The 21,405-nt window shown below is 37.4% G+C and overlaps 2 protein-coding genes across 11 annotated transcripts in view; one reads left to right on the forward strand and one right to left on the reverse strand.

Moving 5' to 3' along the window:
• Positions 1-21,405, reverse strand: part of LOC106082716 (tropomodulin) — a 541,301-nt gene that overhangs the window by 147,740 nt on the left and 372,156 nt on the right. The window lies entirely within an intron of this gene.
• LOC131994952 (uncharacterized) lies at positions 866-9,007 on the forward strand. Of its 2 annotated transcripts, XM_059362216.1 has the most exons (3): positions 866-962; positions 7,412-8,357; positions 8,780-9,007. In XM_059362216.1, exon 2 carries the CDS (start codon positions 7,415-7,417, stop codon positions 8,351-8,353), a length of 939 nt encoding a protein of 312 aa, XP_059218199.1. In that variant the 5' UTR covers positions 866-962; positions 7,412-7,414; the 3' UTR covers positions 8,354-8,357; positions 8,780-9,007. The 2 variants fall into 2 exon arrangements, with proteins under 2 accessions (XP_059218199.1, XP_059218197.1); XM_059362214.1 differs by lacking the exon at positions 866-962 and having other exon boundaries at positions 6,909-8,357.

The following is a 21,405-nucleotide window of genomic DNA, read 5'->3' on the forward strand; positions in this document are numbered from 1 at the left end:
TAAAAGGAATTTGGCCATAGTTATTAAAAGCAACACAAAAAAAAAAATAATTTTTTTATTTATTAAGCGGCTTCGGAAACCCATAATTTGTTTTCTGGATTTATTTTATTAATTTCTTGATAAAATAATCCAACCAAAGCGGTATCAAAAAGAAATAAACAAAAAAAAGAATAACACAGTTGCAAAGGACAAGAAGACTCATACAAAATAAAAGATAATTAAATCAACAGGGTGACCCGAAGAAAATAAAAATAATTAAATTAAATTTGTAATTTGCAAAAATTAATTAAATTTTGTTATAAACCATTAGAAAAGTGTTACAGTGACCCAAAAAACGTAAAGTGACCCGCACAGTGGAACAGAAGTGGAAAAAAGTGGAATTTCAAAAATTATAAAAAATCAAAAAATTTTAAATTGTTGAAAGAAGTTTCTTTGTGTTAAAATGGAAAAAAAAGAGCTAAAAAATTGAAAAATTTAACAATTTATCGTCCAACCCAAAATTTATGTTAATTTTTTTCTACATATTTTGAAAAATTTTTTTCTCTAAAAATCATAAATTTTTCAGTATTTTAACTTAAAAAACAAATTAAAGTGTTAAAACAGAATTATGGGTTGCTCGATAAATTTGTAAATTTTATCCCAAACTAATTCTTTCTTTTTCTATCAAACATAAAATATTGTGCATTTTCAAAAAACCCCAACAAAATCAATTTCGTGCGTTCCGTGTAAAAAACACAAAAACAAAAAATCTACGCTCTGGGATAAAAACGGAAAAACCCGCTACAACGGTTAAATTCCCAAAACTTCATCAAATCAAAAACACTAAAACAACAAAATCCAAAACTCTAACGACACAAAACTACAAAAATTGCAAAAGGCGCCAACACACAATTCTGGACCCAAGCCAAGCGCCCACCTACACACACACACACATACACACACATCAAAAAAGAAGCTTCAAAGTGAGTACCATTTTGTTTTTCTATTAAAGTGCGCTTGGGTATTACGTCATACATAACCTTTTTTTCAAAAAAGGAAAAGTTCATACATTTACCCAGCGTACTTTAATATTGTTTTTGATCGTTTTTTGATTATGAATCGCTAATTCGGTTGTCTGATAAATTTTGACCCAAATTAATTTAATCCAAAGTGAATTTGACCCCGATATAGCAGACCCTACTTTCAAGGCAGTGTGTAGGATTTTTGGGACAGACAACCGCGGTATTTTTGTAAAGAAAAAAAAGTGTCTTAGTAAAAATTAAAGTGCTTTTAGAAAAGAAGAAGTTTTTTATCAAGAATTGTTTTTGTGTGAGAAATAACGAAAATAATATTGCGTGCTGGCCTCATTTGTCTTCGAAATTTTAAAACTTCATTCTATTGCACAAATTTAAGTGGAAACGGTCGGAAAGGACTGTGGTTGTTTGTGCAATCCTTTGTTGTTTTTTATACAGAAAGCAAATTGACCCAGCGAGTCGAAGCAGTATTATTGTAAAGAATCATCTAGTCCTGTATGCCAAATTTTGAAAAGTGAAAGTTTAATTTTTTTTGGAGAAAAATAATTTTTTTTTTTGCAACTTTAATTCGAGCGGAATTAAATTGCTGGTGTATTGCGATTTGAAAGGAAAATTTTTCTTACAATTTTTTGCGGCTATTGTATAATCGATATCATCAGAAATATTAACCTGTTTTTTTCTAGTGGCCCAGATAAAAACATTTATTACGAATTTTGTAAAAAGTTTCAGGTTTGACCCTTAGATATTTGACCCATCATCAAGACACACATTTTTTTCTTCGCATTAGGTTTTTTAGAAATAGATTTGATTTCTACAAATAACCAGTTTTTTTGGACATTTTGTTGTAGATTTTTCCGTGGTTTTATAGTTTTTGAACCTATTTAAAACATATACAAGCCAATTACAAAATGGATAAGAATTTACGCGAAAAATTTGTAAACTGTGTGAATGATTTAGTAGATTTTGAAAGCGTTTACTCCGCGGCTAAGTCAGATGATAATATACATTCGTTAGAAATCACGCGGGTAGAACTCAATTCTTTATGGGATCAAATCAAGAAGGCATACTTAGATTGTAGGGACCGCATTCCGGAAAAGGATGAGACACCTATAGATAAAACTAAACTTCGAAATAATTACAAACAGGCACTAGAAACTTATAAACGGTGTTTAAGCTCTCTTAACGGAGAAATTTTGGCCCTTAACGAGCAACAAGATCAAGAAAAACAGGAGAGAATATCGATGACCCAACAGCGAGACAATAATGATTTTTCACCAGCTCTAAGATTGCCGCCCTGTGACACAGATGTTTTTAAAGGGGGATATCGCGAATGGCCCACCTTTAGGGACTTATTTTCAGCAATTTACATTAACAATTCAAAATTAAGTAAAGTCGAGAAGTTGTTTCACTTGACCCAAAAAACAGCAGGAGAAGCCCGCGAAATAATTTCCAATGTTCCACTGACCCATGAGGGTTTCGACATAGCGTGGAGAAATCTCGTTCATAGGTACGAAAATAAACGCATGCAGGTAAATGAGCAATTGCGAGCTCTTTTTAATTTACCTTCGGTTTCCGTTGATAACGCGTCAACAATCCAGAAATTACAGCGCACTATAGGTAGTTGTACCCAAACTTTACAGACCCTTGAAGTAGAAACGGGGGGATGGGACCCAATCTTAGTTTATCTTGTGTCAACCAAACTACCAAGAATATTTTTAGAAGAATTCGAAAGCAGCCTAGCAGATTGTTCGTCTCTTCCATCGTGGAATCAATTAGATGTATTTTTGACCCATAAATTCAAGACCCTAGAATCAGTCGGCAATATCAAGCCACAATATTCGAGATATAATCAACCCAGATCGGAGTACGATAAGCGGGAAAAGCGAGTTAATAGTTTTCAAACAAATGTAAATCCCAATTTCAAGAACACGGGCTCAAGACCCAGCAACAACACACAATCACACTATAATGCTCAGAATAACAAACCGGTTTGTCAACTTTGTAAATCCAATCATTCTTTGCGAGAATGTCCTCAATTTCTAGAAAGGTCGATCAACGATCGAATAAACATTGTTAAGACAGGTCATCTTTGCTATAACTGCCTTTCTTCGGATCATGGAGTCAGGGAGTGTAAAAGTCGTTTTAGTTGTAGGGAATGTAGTCAACGACACCACAGTTTGATACATAAAGGCAACCAGAGCCAGTACCCTACAACAGGCACACACCAACGAGGCGGAGCACGACCTAGCACCAGTGCTGCCGCTCTCAACACTTTAGTTCAACCCGGTAGACAGGAAGCACGACCTAGCACCAGTGCTACTGATCCTACCACCCTAGCTCAACCGGTTAGCGAATACGCACGCCCTAGTACCAGTGCTGCCGCTTCAACCACCCTAGTACAACCATCGGTATCGCCAAATATACAGTCCACACCTTGTTTAGAAGCACCTTGTTCAACGACTTTGACACTTCAGGAAATCAGACCCACTCCGCAACCCAAAGAGACACTTTTGTTCACAGCAATAGTTCAAATCAAATCTAGAGGACATAGATATGATGCCAGGGCAATCATCGATCCTGGGTCACAATCAACTTTCATATCAGAAAGAATTAGAAACAAATTGCAACTTCCAACAGTTAAGAATTTAATTCACGTCACAGGTTTAAGCGACGCAGTTTCTGAAACATCGACAAAAGCTTGCGTCTTCAATCTTTGCTCACGAGTAAATCCTAGTTTTGAGCTGGAGGTTTGGGCACCAGTCTTAAAGACCCTACCTTCTCATTTACCAACACACAATTTAAGGCAAAATCAATTTGGAGATTTTGCACACCTTAGTCTCGCGGACCCCCGATTCTTTGAAAGTCGACCCGTGGACATGTTAATCGGATTAGATATTGGACCCCTTATATTCACAAAAGGCGGTACTATGAAATCCTTTGGATCACTTATAGCGCAGGACACCGTTTTTGGGTGGATCATAGGAGGACCCATTACGGAAGACCCTAAATCCGACAGACAAATCACACTTTATAGTGCATCATCATTAGAAAAGATAATCACTCGCTTTTGGGAGGTGGAAGAGACCCCAAAAAAGGTTTTGAGGTCAGCAGAAGATATTTATTGCGAAAATAATTACAAAAATACAACACGACGTAATGAGGCGGGGAGATATATCGTAACTTTACCTTTTAAAAGCTGTTCAGAGATCGGTTCATCTAGGAACATCGCATTGGCACAGTTTCATAGAATGGAGAAAAAGTTGTCTAAGACCCCAGATATTAAAGCACATTATGATGCAGCCATATTAGAGTATTTGGAATTAGGACACATGAGGAAGGTAGACCCAAACAGCGTATACAAGACCCCTCACTACTACTTGCCTCACCATGCAGTTATCAAACCAGATAGGGTTACCACAAAACTTAGAGTGGTTTTTAACGCATCTAGCCCAACATCAAACAAGAAAAGTCTTAACGATATCTTACATACAGGACCCATACTTCAGCAAGACCTTGTGCTACAAGTGTTGAAATGGAGATTTTTTAAGTACGTCTTCAATGCAGACGTGACAAAAATGTATCGTCAGATCTTAGTAGACCCCAATCAAACAGCTTTTCAAAGAATTCTCTTTCGTAAATCAGAAAACCACCCAATTGAGGATTACGAACTCTTAACTGTTACCTTCGGCATAAATTGCGCCCCATTTTTAGCGATTAGGACCCTTCTCCAGTTAGCAGAAGACGTGAAAGATTCTCATCCGTTAGGATCAAGAATTATTAAAGAAAATTTATATGTCGATGATGTATTAGCGGGCGGACACTCCATAGAAGAAGCTACAGCAGCTAGGAAGGAATTAGCCTCCGCATTAGAATCAGCTGGTTTCGAGCTAAGAAAATGGGCGTCAAATGACACACGTTTGTTAAAGGATTTAAATGAAGACATGCTTCTTCCAATAGATTGGTTAAATATTTCCGAAGCTTCTTCGACAAAGACCCTAGGAATTCGTTGGAATATATCAGGTGATAATTTCACTTTTACGGCCCCTACAGTTGAAGAAAAGCAAATGAGCACCAAGCGAGAAGTATTATCAACGATAGCAAAGTTTTTCGACCCATGTGGATGGTTAGCGCCAGTAATAGTTGTAGCCAAGTTAATCATGCAACAGGTTTGGCTAGATAAGGTAGAATGGGACGACTCGTTGAAGCCAGTGACTCAAATGAACTGGAATAACTTTGTGAGAGGTAGCCATTCTATAGACACTGTATCGATACCAAGATGGGTTCGGTTTACACCTGCTAGTATTGTGGAAATACATGGATTCTGCGACGCGTCAGAAAGCGCATATGCAGCCACAATTTATATACGCGTTGAACACATCGATAAAACTGTAGACACTTTTCTTCTAGCAGCCAAGACCCGAGTAGCCCCAGTTAAGAAAATCTCTCTGCCAAGGTTAGAATTATGCGGTGCAGTTATGTTGTCAAAGTTAACAAATGCCATTGTGCCTAAGCTTCAATTATCAAAGTTTACGACCCATTTCTGGACCGACTCTACAATCGTTCTAGCCTGGCTACAAAAGCCACCATGCTCATGGAGCGCTTTCGTTGGTAACAGGGTTTCAGAGATATTAGAGAACGTCGGCGGTGAGAATTGGAAACATGTTGACTCAGAATATAATCCTGCAGATGTAGCAAGTCGTGGCTGTTCTCCTGACGACTTAATAGCTCATAATTTATGGTGGACGGGACCCCAGTGGCTCAAATTGCCGCATGATCAGTGGCCGCAAGACCGAGTTAATACAGACACTAATCTTGAAGCAAAACAAGTTAAAGTATTCGCAACAGGCACTTTTGATGACCCTTTGACTCGATTTTCGTCTTTAGCTAGAGCATATCGTGTTTTGTCTTACGCAGTTAGGTTCTGGCGTAACACAGGTTCAACTAGATCCTCACTTAAAATTTCATCGCAAGAAATAACCAGCCCAGAGCTCATAGACACAAAGATGCGTCTTATAGTGGCAACTCAGAAACATTACTTCGTTGAGGAATACAGTTCTTTGACCCAAAAGAAAAGGCTTTCACCTAGAAGTAGTCTTTTACCATTCAACCCCTTCATAGATAGAAAAGGAGTAATTAGATCCAATGGTCGTTTAGTTCAATCGCCAGCTTTGACGTACAGCGAACGTCATCCAATCTTAATCCCATATGATTCGCGATTTGCACTCCTTCTAGTGGAATTTGTTCATAAAGTCTCAATGCACGGAGGCAATCAACTTATGACCCGGCTCATCCGTACGGAGTTTTGGATATTCAGATTGAAACAGTTGATCAAGAAAGTTATACACAATTGCAGAGTTTGTACCCTATATCGATTAAAGACTCAGACCCAAATTATGTCATCTCTTCCACCCGAGCGTACTACTTTATCCAGACCCTTTACGAATACAGGGGTAGATTTTGCAGGACCCTTCGGAATCAAAAGCTTAACAGCACGAGCGTGTTTAATAACCAAGGGTTATATCTGCATATTTGTTTGTTTTGCGACAAAAGCCATCCACTTAGAAGCAACAAGTGATTTATCGACTCAATCATTTCTGGCGGCATTAGCTCGTTTCATAGGAAGGAGAGGGTGCCCAGAAAAGATATATTCCGACAATGGAAAGAATTTTATAGGCGCAGCAGAAATGCTCAAGAAAGATCAGAAAGAGTTTATGAAAAGTTTACAGAGCAGCGCCATTCAGCAACATGCTCATCAGAATTTAGAGTGGAAATTTATTCCTCCAGGAGCTCCCCATATGGGGGGATTGTGGGAGGCAGGAGTTAAATCATTCAAGATACACCTTAAGAAGTCTATGCCCAAAATGAACTTCACGTTCGAAGAACTGTCAACCATATTGGCACGTATCGAGGCCTGCCTCAATTCACGACCCCTTAGTCCAGCTTCTGAAGACCCTAACGATTTAGCACCCTTGACCCCAGCTCACTTCCTTATAGGCTCTTCCCTTTTGACCCCGGCAGAACCCGACATCTCAGAGGAGGACATAACGCTTGCAAATCGGTGGAAGAGATTAAAGATTATATCCCAAAACTTTTGTCAGAGGTGGAAGTCAGAGTACTTAAATGAGCTTCACCGTAGATACAAATGGAAGTATCAGCAAGATAACATACAGGTCAATGATTTAGTTGTCATCAGGGATGAGAGATATCCCACCGAGTGGAAGTTAGGACGAGTTTTTAAAACATACCCCGGTGTTGATCAGAACACTCGAGTTGTAGATATTCGAACTTCCAATGGCATAGTCAGTCGACCCATAACTAAGATTGTCAAATTATTCTCAGACACCCCTAGCAATTCATAATCACATCAAAACACGGTACTCACGAGATTTTGGTTACAGATAATGGCCGGATATTTACCTCGCCCAGAGTCCCCACGACCCGCCAGACCCACACGCCCTCGCTTCGACCCACGGGAACCCAGGTATCGCCCCGCATCTTGGCAGTATGCCTGTGGCCTCTGCCAGGAGGACCACGCCATACGGTCATGCCCGCGGTTCCGGCAAATGACACCGTATCAGAGATACGAGACAGTTGAGAGACGGAGTTACTGTCGGAACTGTCTGGCGCGCAGCCATCTGGCCCCAGACTGCCCCGTGGTCACTGCCTGCCGAACATGCGACTACCGCCATCACACAATGCTGCATGGAGCCCCACAGCTTAGGGAGACATATGGCAGCTACAGCCCGCCCCCAATGGAGATTGCCAACCCACGGCAACTTGCAATCGAACCAGCCAACCAGATGCCCATCGTCCAAGGCCCTCCCCCGGTCGAGATACCTTACAGCCGGGCCACTGTTTTTGTACCCACGGCGATGGTGGAATTGGCACCCGAGGAGCAGGACGATTGGGCTGGGGTACGGGTGCTTTTGTGCCAGGCATCGACCATCACCCGAATCGCGGCAGCCACAGTAACTCGCCTGGGGATACCAACGAGAGAGCGCAGAGGGCACCGTCTGGCAACAATAAGACTTCGGTCAAGGCATGCGTCGAGGAGGACCATGTATACCATCCGGGCAGTGGTGACCCGGGATTTGCCGCGACGACCCTATTCAGATCCCATCATTCCCGACCCCACAAGCAGCCTAAGATCCCTTTCTTTGGCAGATGCTGACCCTAGAGGCAACGAACCAATCGATGTAGAGGTAGGGGCCGATGCCTACGCCCACCTCCGGAGGAGTGGTGTTGTACAACCCGGATTGGGAGCCGTCTTCGCCCAGGAGACAGATTGGGGATACGTGTTCGTCGGCCCAGTCACCTCACAGGCAAGAAACCAGGATTAAAAAGGTAAGATGTCACTTCGTCACTTGGAGGGGGAGAATGTTCAAAGTACGTTTGAACATGAAGTCATGTGCACCCATGTGCAGACATGCGTTCACGTATGCACATGACCCACTGTGCATAACGGTACATTGAAGTAAGTTCTTAATCGCTGATTCCGCCTTGACTTCATATTTGTTTACCTGGAATTGTTGCTTGTAGCTTGGAAAGTTGACCGTTTTCGCGGGGTCCAAGTGACAAGCAACAACCAGAAAAAGATCTGTCTCGTTTTAAATCTCAAACCCGCGCATCGTATTCTCTCCCCCTCAAAGTGAAAACCCAAGTGAAGTGAAAAGTAAAAAGTGAACATACATACAAACATATATAACTAGAGTGAACATTGCAACAATAAACTTTGAAACAGTGAACTAATATATTTAACATTTTAGATACAAAGTGACACAATAACAACCGACTCAAAAACCAAATCTACACTCGACCCACAATTGCAACATCACAACAACCATAAGTGCGGGACACAACATACAACACCAACTAATTCTAATATTGCAAACCCCCCACCTGTTAAATACAATGTCTATCTACTACAATCAACTATACTCATAATTTAAATTTTAATCTACTTACTACTGCTACTTAAATCTATGAATTGTGCTATCTAAACCTAAATATTTGCTACTTAAACACTACGATCTACTTATAACTAATGAATTTAAATAACATAGAAAAGAACATCACAATAAACAATCACCACCACATTTGAATTTTAAACATAAAACTTCCTATGTTTTATTTCGGAAGGCAAAACCCTTAGTTTGACCCCAAACAATGTGATCAAGTTTTTCCTTCAAAACTTCCATTTAAACTATGCTCTTGAGAATGACAAAATCATCAGACCTAACCCAATATAACCTAGTGTTACTTTTGTACGAGTAAAAAATGTTCTTTCATAAGGCAAATCCTTTTTGTTAACATTAACACAATGTGTCTCTGTTAGAATGACTCTGACACGAAAGTATTTACATTTAGCACTCCTTTCAAAAAATGAATGCCAGCAAAAAAATAGTCAACAACCAACACACCATCATCAGCAACATGTAGTTAGTGCATCAATCCATAAGCCGCTTTGGAGCATGTGGCAAATATGGATAAAGGGTTGCTAGCGAGCTTCAGATCGTTTTTCGGTTTATTCCCTGCAGAGCATGAGGCAACACCCAGCACCAGCAACCATCGAAATCAGCAAAAAAAAGCTAAGAACACACTTTGCACAAAGCACAGAAAAAAAACAAGGACTGAAAAAAATTGCTAACCAAACAAAAAAAAAAGGATAGGAACATGTTTTTAGCATAACAACGACAAGAGCAGCAATACCAACCAACAACATCAGCGACTTTAACAGCGGCAAAATATGAGAGACAAACAAGCTTAAGAAATTTGTGACTTGGAAAAACAACGAAAGGATTTCATTGTTGTCATTGCTGTTCATGTTTTTGTTGATGCGAAGCAACAACGTTGTTGTGTTGTACGAAGGGAAAACTAATAGGATGCTGTAGGGTTTTTTTTGTCTCTCTTGCTCTCACATAGAGAGTTGCCAGAAGTCAGTTCTCTAGCTAGACTCTATTAGTCTATGAATTCGGTCGGAGGGTTCAGGGTCATCTAAGCTTGGATGGTAGATCTAGTCCACTTAAAAAAAAAATTATTTGAGGTACATACTTCGATGGGGATTTTGGGAGTGGGAAGGCCCCCAGGGTGGTTGTTTATGGGATAGGGGGTGGTATTTTCCCCCAGAAACTTGCTCCCAAAGTGGTTATCAATTTCGGGGTCTTCTCCCAATTACCTTTTATTTGAGTCCCATATTGTCATGGTCGGTAAATATGTATTTTCGGTTTGGGGGTGTTTTGGGGGGGGGGGGGGGGGGGGGTGGGCCTATCCTTCAGACACTTAGACCTGCTTTCAAGTACCACTTTTCTAAACCCCATACTTTTTTTTTTTTTTTTATTCTCAATATATTTTTTTACTCTCAATATAATTTGTTGACCCAATATTTCCTTTGGATTAAGGGGAATAAATGGGATGGGTCGTCCCCCATACACTTGGCCCCAAAAAAGGAAATCAAACTCGTTTTCTAATCTCAAAGACGTTTCATTTGAGGCCGTTAAAGCAATCATCAGCAAATATGACAGGTTTGGGGGTGGGCCCTAAAAATTATTAACCTTGTGCTCCACTCTCTTTAAGCCCCAAATTGTCGCAAATACGTCCTATATGGTGGTTATTATGGGACGTCCCCTAGACGTTTAGTCCCGAATGCTGATATCAGATTCGTACTCTACTCGCAAAGATCTTCCATTTGAGACACATATTGCTATGGTCGTAAGTTTGTCCTTTTTGGAGGTTGTTTTGGAGAAGTGTCGCCGCCCAAAACGCTTAGTACCACAGTTATAAATCAGATTCGTATTCTACTCTCAAATACCTTTTATTTGAACCCCATATTGCCATGGGCAGTAAATATCTCCTGTTTGGGGGGTTTTTAGGGGAAGGGGAGGTCCCCCAGAAACTTGGTCCCGAAAGTGGATATATTTTTCGTACTCTACTCCCAAATACCTTTTATTTGAGCTACATATTGACATGGTCTATATATATGTCCGATTTAGGGGAGTTTTGGGGTGGGCGGTCCCCAAAACACTTGACTCCATATTTGAATATCAGATTCGTTTTCCACTCTCAAATACATTTCTTATGAGTCCCATATTGTCGTGACTGGTCTATAAATATATTTTGTGGGTTTTTGGGTGGGGCGGTCCCCCTAGGTACCCCATCCGAAATTTGGATATCAAATTTTTTGTTTAAGGTTACTATAAGAGAGCACACAAAATTTCGATTAAATCGCATCACAAAACTCTGAGATCTGGCGTTTCTGAAATTTAGGGTAAGGGGAGGGTCCGCCATCCCTTCAGATACCTATTATTTGAACCCCATATTGGCATGATCGGTTAGTATGTTCGATTAAGTCGAGTTTTGGGGGTGGGGCGGCCCCCCCAAACACTTGACTCCATATTTGAATATCAAATTCGTTTTTCACTCTCAAATACCTTTCATTTGACTCCCATATTGTTGTGATTGGTCTATAAATATATTTGGTGGGTTTTTGGGTGGGGCGGCCAGCCTAAGTATCTCATCCGAAATTTGGATATCAAATTTTTGGTTTTTGCCTACTATAAGAGAGCACACAAAATTTCGTTTAAATCGCATCACATAACTCTGAGATCTGGCGTTTCTGAAAATTAGGGTAAGGGGGAGGGTCCGCCCCCCCTTCAGATATCATTAAGTGCACCATTTGTAAAAATTGAAACGGTTCAGCCGTTTTTGAGTCTATACGGAACAGACAAACAAACAAACACAAAAAGATTTTAATATATGAACTGAGCCTGGCCCAATCTGCTGCGCCCGATAATGCTCTGTTGGAGAAGAGTACACTAAATTTGGAAATTTCTGCCTAATTTGAGTAGTAATTGTATTTCAATTTTCCTGTGGATTTTCTACTCTCAAATATTTCTTATTTAAACCCCATGTGAGTAAAAGCCCTTTTTGGGAGTGTGGTGGACCCCCAGAGCCTTGGCCCCAAAAGCAAAAGTCAATTTCGTGCACTACTTCCAAAGATCTTTCATTTTAGATCCATACTGCCATGGTCGGTAAATGTGTCCGATTTTAGGGGATTTTTGGGGGCGTGATGAGTCCCACAATTGAATATCAGATTCGTTTTCTACTCTCAAATACTTTTAATTTGATACCCATATTGTAGCGATTGGTCTCCAAATCCGTTTGGGGGGTTTTGGGGGTGGGCAGCCCTCCTAGGTACCCCACACTAGATTTTGATACCAAATTTTTGTTTTTAGGTGACTGTAAGTGTGCAAACAAAATTTCGCTTAAATCGCCATACCCATTTCCGAAATCGGGTGTTTTTGAAAAGTAGAGTAAGGGGGAGGGTGGGAAAGTTTATAAATAATACCGCAAACAACCGCAACGATATTTCTATAATTTATTTTTCTTTATTCAAAGGACCGATAGGTTGCCATAACAAAGATAAATGCTGTATGATCAATTTTGACCACTCTGCCTTCTTTCTGGTCATGTTGGCTTCTCTAAATAAGCGCCATCTACTGGCTGTTGAATGAACTAGATCTCATTGAAAACAGCCAGTAGATGGCGCTAATTTAAATGTTAGTGCTACTCGCTTGGCGTGGCTTAACGCCTATAACATTAATCCTCATTTGGTAGTTGTCTTTAAATGACTATATGACGACCTATTGAATAATTATTATTTTCTAAATTAAATCAAATTGCCATATTAAACGATTTTGTGTGGTAAAGAACTAATTTGCCTGCCTACATATTTGGTGCAGTGGCGAAAGTTCTTACTATTAAACAATGTAAAACTTTTGAACAAAAGAATGTTGCCCAGCAGCCTGTAGTTTGGTCTTGTCTATCGATGAGCTAAAAATGGTTGCAATCTTAAGGTTTGCAACTCCTCCTATCATGGTGAGCGTCATAATTCTGGGGGTATGGCGGCCTACATTTATTTGTGTCCCCACACATTAATGAAATCACAAATCCTATTAAATCCTGTTAGATCATTATGATTGATCGACTGTTTTGGGGTGATCCGCTAGATAAATGACCAGAATAAAGATATCAGATTGGCAGTCCACAACCTTATACATTTAATATAACCCCATATTGTACTGATTGGTGTATACAGCCGTTTGGTGGAGGGCGTCTATATGAGGATGGTGCGCCACACCCCATCTGCCACGATTTAGGAAGATAAAGCACCACCTAGTTTCTTTAATGTTATATTCGTAATCAGCTTCCAAATGCCTTTTATTTGAGTTTCACCTAGCTATGATCGAGTAATATTCCCTTTTGGGCGGCTTATCGGGGGTGGGGCGACCATCAATCACTTAGACCTAATTTTTTATATCATATTCGTAGTCTACTCCCGAATACCTTTCGTTTGAGTCCTCTATTGATATGTACGTCCAATATGTCTGTTTGGGACAGTTTTTGGAGTTGGTTGACCCCTTGGATACTTGAACCCAATTTTTAATACCATATTCATATTCTACTCTCCAATAGCTTTTATATTGTTCCTATCGGTTCATTTTTGATTTTGGAAGGCGTTTTTGGGGTAACGGGGGAGGGTCCGCCCTCTTCCAAAATCAACAAATTATAAAGCCTATATTCCCTTCCTGACCATATTCGTAATCTACTCCCGAATACTTTTCATTCGAGTCCCATATTGTCATTATCGTCTAATAAAACTATTTTATGGTGTTTTAGGATCGGGGCGGTCCCCCAGTTACTTGGATCCATGTTTTGATATGAAATTCGTACTCTACTCCTGAATGCCTTTCATTTGAGTAACGATGGGTCCACTGTTATTTTTGAGTCGTACTTTTGGATTAAGGGGGATGGTCCGCCCCCTTCCGATATCAACAAATTATAAAGCCTATACCTCATTCTTGACCATTTTCGTAATCTACTCCCGAATACCTTTCATTCGGAGGGTTTTGGGGTCGGAGCCGCGCCCCAGTTTCTTGGATCCGACTTTTGATATCAAATTTGTATTCTACTCCCGAATATCTTTCATTTAAGTCCCATATTGTCACGATCGGTCAACTTTTATTTTTGGGTGGTACTTTTTGGGGTAAGGGGGAGGGTCCGCATCCCTTGCGATATCAAAAACGTATACCTATTGGTCCTTCCGGACCACTCCCCACAATCTGTGAACAAATTCATTTATGTATTATCTATTCCTAGATCCCGATTAGTCTATTCCTAGATCCAGTAGCGGCTACAATTTTCCATGAAAAAATTGGGAGTGTTTTTTTTCATTTCACAGTTACAAAAGGACTTTGAGAAATTTTTGGTTTCGAACCTGAGTGAGCTACCAACCCCGCCACGACAAATCTTGTTAAATTCGATACCCGGACCGGAGGTGCGCTATTCCCTGTATACTTTATTTCATTTTATTTTTTTAATTTCCGTTTTATCTTCATTGATTATGATCAACGGCAACTCTGCTCGTATAGTTACAACATGAAAGCAACAAGAGTTGTTCCCAAATCTGTGTCTGTTTGCGTGTGTGCTTGGAAGAAGTAGTGTCTGTGCGTTCATGCCGTTTATTTAAATGTCGATATCACGGAGGTATCTGTTTTTGTTTTTACTTGGCTTTCAAAAACATTGAAAAGGACAAAAATGTATGAAATACCAAAAATGGCAACGAAAACGACGACAACAAACAAAAAGGGCCGACAAATATTGTTGGCGCAAAAAAAGGCACCAAAAACAATGGCTTCCTTTTTTTGGGTTTACACCTATTATATATTAAAATAATGGCCACTAAGACACACACATATAGCAAAACTCATTTTGTAAGACACTCGGTAATTTTACTCAAGCAAACACATACTGCGAAGATACTTGGCAAGTAAACATTCACATACACACAAACACACTCAGATTATATATACACATTGGAGCTTAGGTAACAAACAGATGGGGTAAAATATATCGGTAATACTGTGGTTAAATTCAAAATAAAGTGGAATATTCAAATCGGTCCAACACTCAATGCTCATTGAAAGGCACATAGGTAAGGCACAGTGGTTTGAAGTTAACATTTTATGTTGAAGTTGGGGGCCATAGTGGCGTATAGTTTAGAATATCTGGCAATGACGATGAACGTCTGGATTCCAATTCTGGGGAGATCATTACACCATCAAAGTTACTGAAAGATATCGATTTCCCTGCGGTCAGCACTGTCATTTATCACATCCTGATACCATGTTATGATGCCCCCCCCATAACATGGTGTCCCTAACACATCCTAACACATACCAGGATTATAACCTTATATAGCTCCTATATTAACCGATCTGCCGATTTAACTTAATTATGCTCTTCAAAATTTTAAATATTTAGCAGAATCCATGGTGGTGGGTTCCCGGCCAAACTTAGCCCTCTGAGCTAAAATTCTTTCTAGCAACGAGATTCTAAGTTGATTTAGCCATGTCCGTCTGTCTGTCGAAAGCATGCTAACTTTCGAAGGAATAAAGCCAGGCCCTTGAAATTATGTACAAATACTTCCTGTTAGTGTAGGTCGGTTGGGGTTGTAAATGGGCCATATCGGTTCATGTTTTGATATAGTTGTCATATAAACCGATCTCGTATCTTAACTTGAGCCTCTAGACGGCGCAATTCTTATCCGATTTGGGTGAAAATTTGAATGAAGTCGTTTGTTTGACTTCCAACAATTATTATATTCAGATTATAATTCTTGAGCTTCTAGAGGGCGCAATTATTATCCGATTTGTATGAAATTCCGCATGATGTGTTTTATTATGACTTCAAATAACTGTGCTAAGTATGGTCATAATCGTTGCATAATCTGATATACAATAGCTCCCACATAAACCGATCTCCCAATTATACTTCTAGAGGCTCTAGAAAGTGCAATTCTTATTTGATTTGTCTAAAATTTTGAGTGATGTGATTTATCATCACTTCCAACAACTGTGACAGTATGGTCTTAATCGGTTCATAACCTGATGTAGCTCCCATATAAACCTATCTCCCGATTTTACTACTTGAGCCCCTATGGGGCTCAAATGAAAGGTATTCGGTAGTAGATTACGAATCTAGCATTAAAAATCAGGCCGAAGAAAGGGGGTCTTCACACCGACCAAAAACTTCCCAATCATGACTATATGGGGATTTTCTCATAATTTTCACAGATTGTGTCTGGAAGAAAACATGGGCTATATAATTTTTCGATATCGGAAGGGGGCCACACCTTCCCCCACCCAAAACCAAAAGTGGACCGATCAGAATAATATGGATATCAAATGAAAGGTATTGGAGAGTAGAATACGAATATGGTATTAAATTTGAGTCTATGTACCCAGCGGGGAGCCCCAATCCCAAAAATCTACCGAACAGACATATTGGACGTTCATGTCAATATGGAACTCAAATGAAAGGTATTCAGGAATAGATTACAAATATGGCAAAAAATGAAGTCCGTGTAATGCGACCTCCTAAGTGGGCATATTAGCCGACCATGGCTATATGGGACTCAAATGAAAGCAATTTGGGATTAGATTTTGAAAATTAATGGTAAAGTATGTAGAGGGCGCTTGACCTCCTTAAAACATCTCAAATAGGTTATTTGATCCATCATCACAATATGGGACTCAAATGAAAGGTATTTGAGAGTAGAAAAGTTATCCAGTTCTGGGGCCAAGTGTTTAGGGGTAAGCTACAAAGCACGCCATAAACAGAACTTATTTCCTGAACATATAAAAATGGGGTTCTAATGAAAGGTTTTTGGGAAAAAAGAACGAATTTGTTACCTACTTTTAGGGGCAAAGTGGTGGAGTGCCAGCCTCAGCCCCAAAACGCCCTCAAACCGTACATATTTAACGACCAAGGCAATCTTAGGCTTACATGAAAGGTATTTTGGAGTAGGAATTTGATATCCCGACAATATATAGTTCTCAAATGAAACAGAACTTATTTACGACTATGGTAAAATGGGGCTCATATTTATAAAAAGTATTTGAGAGTATAGCACAAAGTTAATAGTTACTTGAAGGGCCAAGGGTCTGGTTTGCCAGCTCACTCCCAAAATACACCCCAAACCGGACATATTTACCTACTACAATGTAGGAGTCTAAAGGACAGGGGCAAACTTCTCACATATCAATGAATGCTGTCCGATTCAAGTTTAACCTCAATGATAAAGGGCGTTCTTTTTATAGTCGAGTCCCAACGGCGTTTCGCAGTACGACACCTCTATGAGGAGAAGTTTTTACATGACTTCTATGGATGGCATAGTACCTCCCAAATGTCGCCAACATTAGGAGGGGTGGGCGGTCCGGTAGCCGAGTTGGTAGCGAGCTTGGATTACCAGTGCAGGGGTCGTGGTTTCGATTCCCGCCTGAAGCCTTGGTCTGTCGCTACTGTGGTATGACAATGGACTTAAAATTGTCTAAGTGAGTCTGTAAAGAACTGCCACTCTTACCTAACCTAACCTAGCAGGGAATAACCTCCACCTAAAAAATTTCCAATGTACTCGCCGTTTAGCCTCTATGGCGGACTTGTTTACCTCTGCGCTTCGATGAAACGAATTTGATATTCACATTCGGGGCGAAATGTCCCCATCTTAAAACTCCACCAAAACTGGACTTATATATCGACCATTGCAATATAGGGCTCAAATAAACGTTAAAAGAGCGCTAAAGAAGACGCTGCGGAGGGCCCGATTCGGCTAGTAATGTGTACAATATTTAATAATTAATTCTGAATTTTTTTAATAATTTTTGGTATTTTTTTTAATATTATATTTAATTTTTTATTGTTCTATAGTCAATTTAAAATTTTGTAATTAAATATTTTTTTGAGTTTTTTTAAATTATTTTATTTAATTTTTATATTTGCATGTTTATTATGAAATGTTAATTTGCATTTTTGTTTTAAATATATCATGTGGTCGATTTTTATTTATATTTATATATTTTTTTTAATTAAATTTTTTTTTTTTAAATTTAAATAAAAAATTTTAATTTTTTCTGAATTTTGTTATCTTTACTGATTTATTTTATTTACATTTATTTTTTTTATTTTTTAATTTTTATTTTTATTTCTATGCTTTTTCGAATTTAATTTATGCTTCTTAAATCCCTGTTTATAATGCCAAAATCTTGTTAGTGGGCCAAATATCCTGTTAGCAAATCCAGCAACAATGCTAGCGAAGACAACAAAAAGAGCAACAAACAAAAAACTTAAACGAATGATTCGCTTTATACTTGTTTTTTTTTATTTTTTTTGCTAAAGAGTGTGTTGAAGAACATGTGTTGCCTTGCCGGCGTCGTCGGTGCTGGTGATACCACGAATGTGAATGTGAATATGTTTGTGTGTATGTGTATGGTCCGGTGTTTAAGCAGATTGTGTATGTCGCTTGGTTGTGTTGGTGGTACTCGTGCTCGTGGCCAATATTGTGTGAAATTCGAAACGATGACGAAAGCAATTGCAACAGCCGCTAACACACCCACACCCACAAAACTACATTTGACAAATACACTGTTAACCAAACCGTATTATGTTCATGTCCCTGCTGATGTTGTTGTTGATTCATGTTTAGCGGCATAAAATCGGCAAATCATTTTCGTTTTTGCTGTTGCCACAATGTTGTCGGCATGTTAAAACTCTGTTAAAGTTACAGAGGTTTTTATGTTAGCTTACAGTATAAGTACGAATGCCGGATCTCATGTCGAACAGAGTCTTGCTATAGCCAGCAACTTGTAAACACAAAACGGCAACGACGGATAACTTGAAAACGAAACGCACGAATGTTTTGCTGTAGTATGCGTATGCTACAACGGATACGGAAATCATCATAAACTACGACAATAAAACACAAAAGTCAAAGGAAACTTATTTAAATTAAGCCAAGTAAGGTGAGAAATTAGCGAAAAAAATATAAAAAAGAAAAAAAATTTTAATTAAAAGGAAATGCAAAGAATGTGAAAAAAAATTGTTAAAGTGAAAAAAGTGAAGTAAAGTACAATTTGAAAAAAAAAATCCTATAAAAGATATAAATGAGGAAAAAAAGGAGGGCAAAAAAAAATAATTAAATCCCTATATGAAGTTCACCAAAAAGCTTGGGAAGCCTTGTGAAAGTAATAGGTAATAAAATTTTATAAATGTTCTTGACATGGTTTTTGGTTTTGTTTGCTGGTGCAAAGAAGATTAATTTTCTTCAGCAGCAACAGCAAACAACCAAATTGAATAATGAGTGAAAACCTTTAGATTTCCTAATGAGTTTGGATTTCTAATAACCATTTAAGAAGTAGACCGTTGGCATTATTGCTGTTGTTGTTATTAAACATCTTGCAATAGAGCTGGAAGCTGTGTAAAACACCAAACAGGCTTACGGCAACAGCTGTTCCCCGTTTAAAAGCCCATCATTGAGTGCTGTGCGAGTGTGTGTGTGTGTGTATGGCATTGGTACGAACTATGGTGCGTATGAATGATATTAATTTCTTACCCAATGCCCGCCAAACAATGTCAATGGTGTTGAGCAGGCATTAGGCATAGCAAAAAGCAAAAGTTTTGACAGAAATATTAGTCTATGTCCTAATTGTGTGCGTTGATACGGGTGAATGTGTGTGCGTATGTGTGTGTTTGTGTATATGCGTATTATGATTAAGCCTTGTTCTTTATGAGATCCCTTGTATGGCAGTGAAAGTATAAGTTTGTGTTTTTGTTTGTATGGAACTGTGTGCTTCTGCAATTGTGTTTTAGGCACAATACATAAATATTTACGTTGATTACCTACAATTCCCCTCTTAATTGCGTTTATTTGCTTGAATACTGCGACGTGGTAAAATCACAAACCTTTTATATCCAAAAATTCTATGTTTCTTTGCTTACTTGCTCTCTGTCTACGATTAGACATTTGACTCAGTGAGTTTTAGCAATGGTTGAAAGGTTGGTGTCGATGATGGTAATGATGAGTGGCAAGTGAACAAATATTTAATTCGCTAGTAGCATGGGATTTATTCTAAGAATTCGTTACAGTTCTTCTTTATGTAGAGTATTAAAAGATTTCGCTTTATATTGCCAGGCCAATGATGTGAACTTTAATTCCAAATGAGTTGAAAAGAATTTAGAAAGGATTTTTTGCCAAGAATGGAACGTGAAGCGTCATATGCTAAAGAAATATTATTTTCGTAAAAAGCAGATTAAAGGTTTCCGCATAAGGGATTTGGTGGAATCTTTTGCATGAGCTTTATTGCTATGGAATTTAATATTAATTAACCAGCAAGGAAATTTATAATGAGTTTATAAACTGAATGAACAACTTGGAAGAAATGTAAAAGCAAATAATTGCCTAAAACTAGATTTAGAAAAGTTTTGTTTGAGGAAAATTTGATTTGTGGTTAAAACTATATGTGTTAAAATAAAATTCAATTCTGGAAATTAGAATAAAAAAATTTAAATAAGATAAAATGAAATCAAATAAAATAAAATAAAATAAAATAAACCCAAAATAAAATAAAATAAAATAAAATAAAATAAAATAAAATAAAATAAAATAAAATAAACTAAAATAAAATAAAATAAAATAAAATAAAATAAAATAAAATAAAATAAAATAAAATAAAATAAAATAAAATAAAATAAAATAAAATAAAATAAAATAAAATAAAATAAAATAAAATAAAATAAAATAAAATAAAATAAAATAAAATAAAATAAAATAAAATAAAATAAAATAAAATAAAATAAAATAAAATAAAATAAAATAAAATAAAATAAAATAAAATAAAATAAAATAAAATAAAATAAAATAAAATAAAATAAAATAAAATAATTCAAAATAAAATAAAATATAATAAAATAAAATAAAATAAAATAAAATAAAAAAATAAAATAAAATAAATTAAAATAAAATAAAATAAAATAAAATAAAATAAAATAAAATAAAATAAAATAAAATAAAATAAAATAAAATAAAATAAAATAAAATAAAATAAAATAAAATAAAATAAAATAAAATAAAATAAAATAAAATAAAATAAAATAAAATAAAATAAAATAAAATAAAGAATTAAAAAATTAAATTAAAATAAAACAAAATAAAATAGTATAAAATTAAAAATAAAATAATAATAAAATAAAATATAATAAATTAAAATAAAACAATATAAAAATAAAATAAAATAAAACACACCCAGAAAAATTAGACTGCTGATATAAGCAAACACTCTCTGCTGATATTTAATTCAAAATTTTGAACTTTTGAATAAGTCCATTAAAATTTTTTTGAACTTCGAAACAACAATTTAGGCAATTTTGGGCGTAAATTTTTTGTTCAAAAGCTTATTGAAAAAGTAGTTATTACAAAAGTTATATGGTTAAAAAATTAAAAAGTAAAATGGAAAATAAAAATTTTTGAATGTTTGCTGTTTTAGCAACAAAATACTGCTGT

Source organism: Stomoxys calcitrans, chromosome 2 (assembly GCF_963082655.1).
Source record: "Stomoxys calcitrans chromosome 2, idStoCalc2.1, whole genome shotgun sequence".
NCBI lineage: Eukaryota > Metazoa > Arthropoda > Insecta > Diptera > Muscidae > Stomoxys > Stomoxys calcitrans.

Bases quoted from the DNA above. Each gene is read 5' to 3' on its own strand.
- LOC131994952 (XM_059362216.1), top strand. From the start codon at position 7,415: ATGGCCGGATATTTACCTCGCCCAGAGTCCCCACGACCCGCCAGACCC.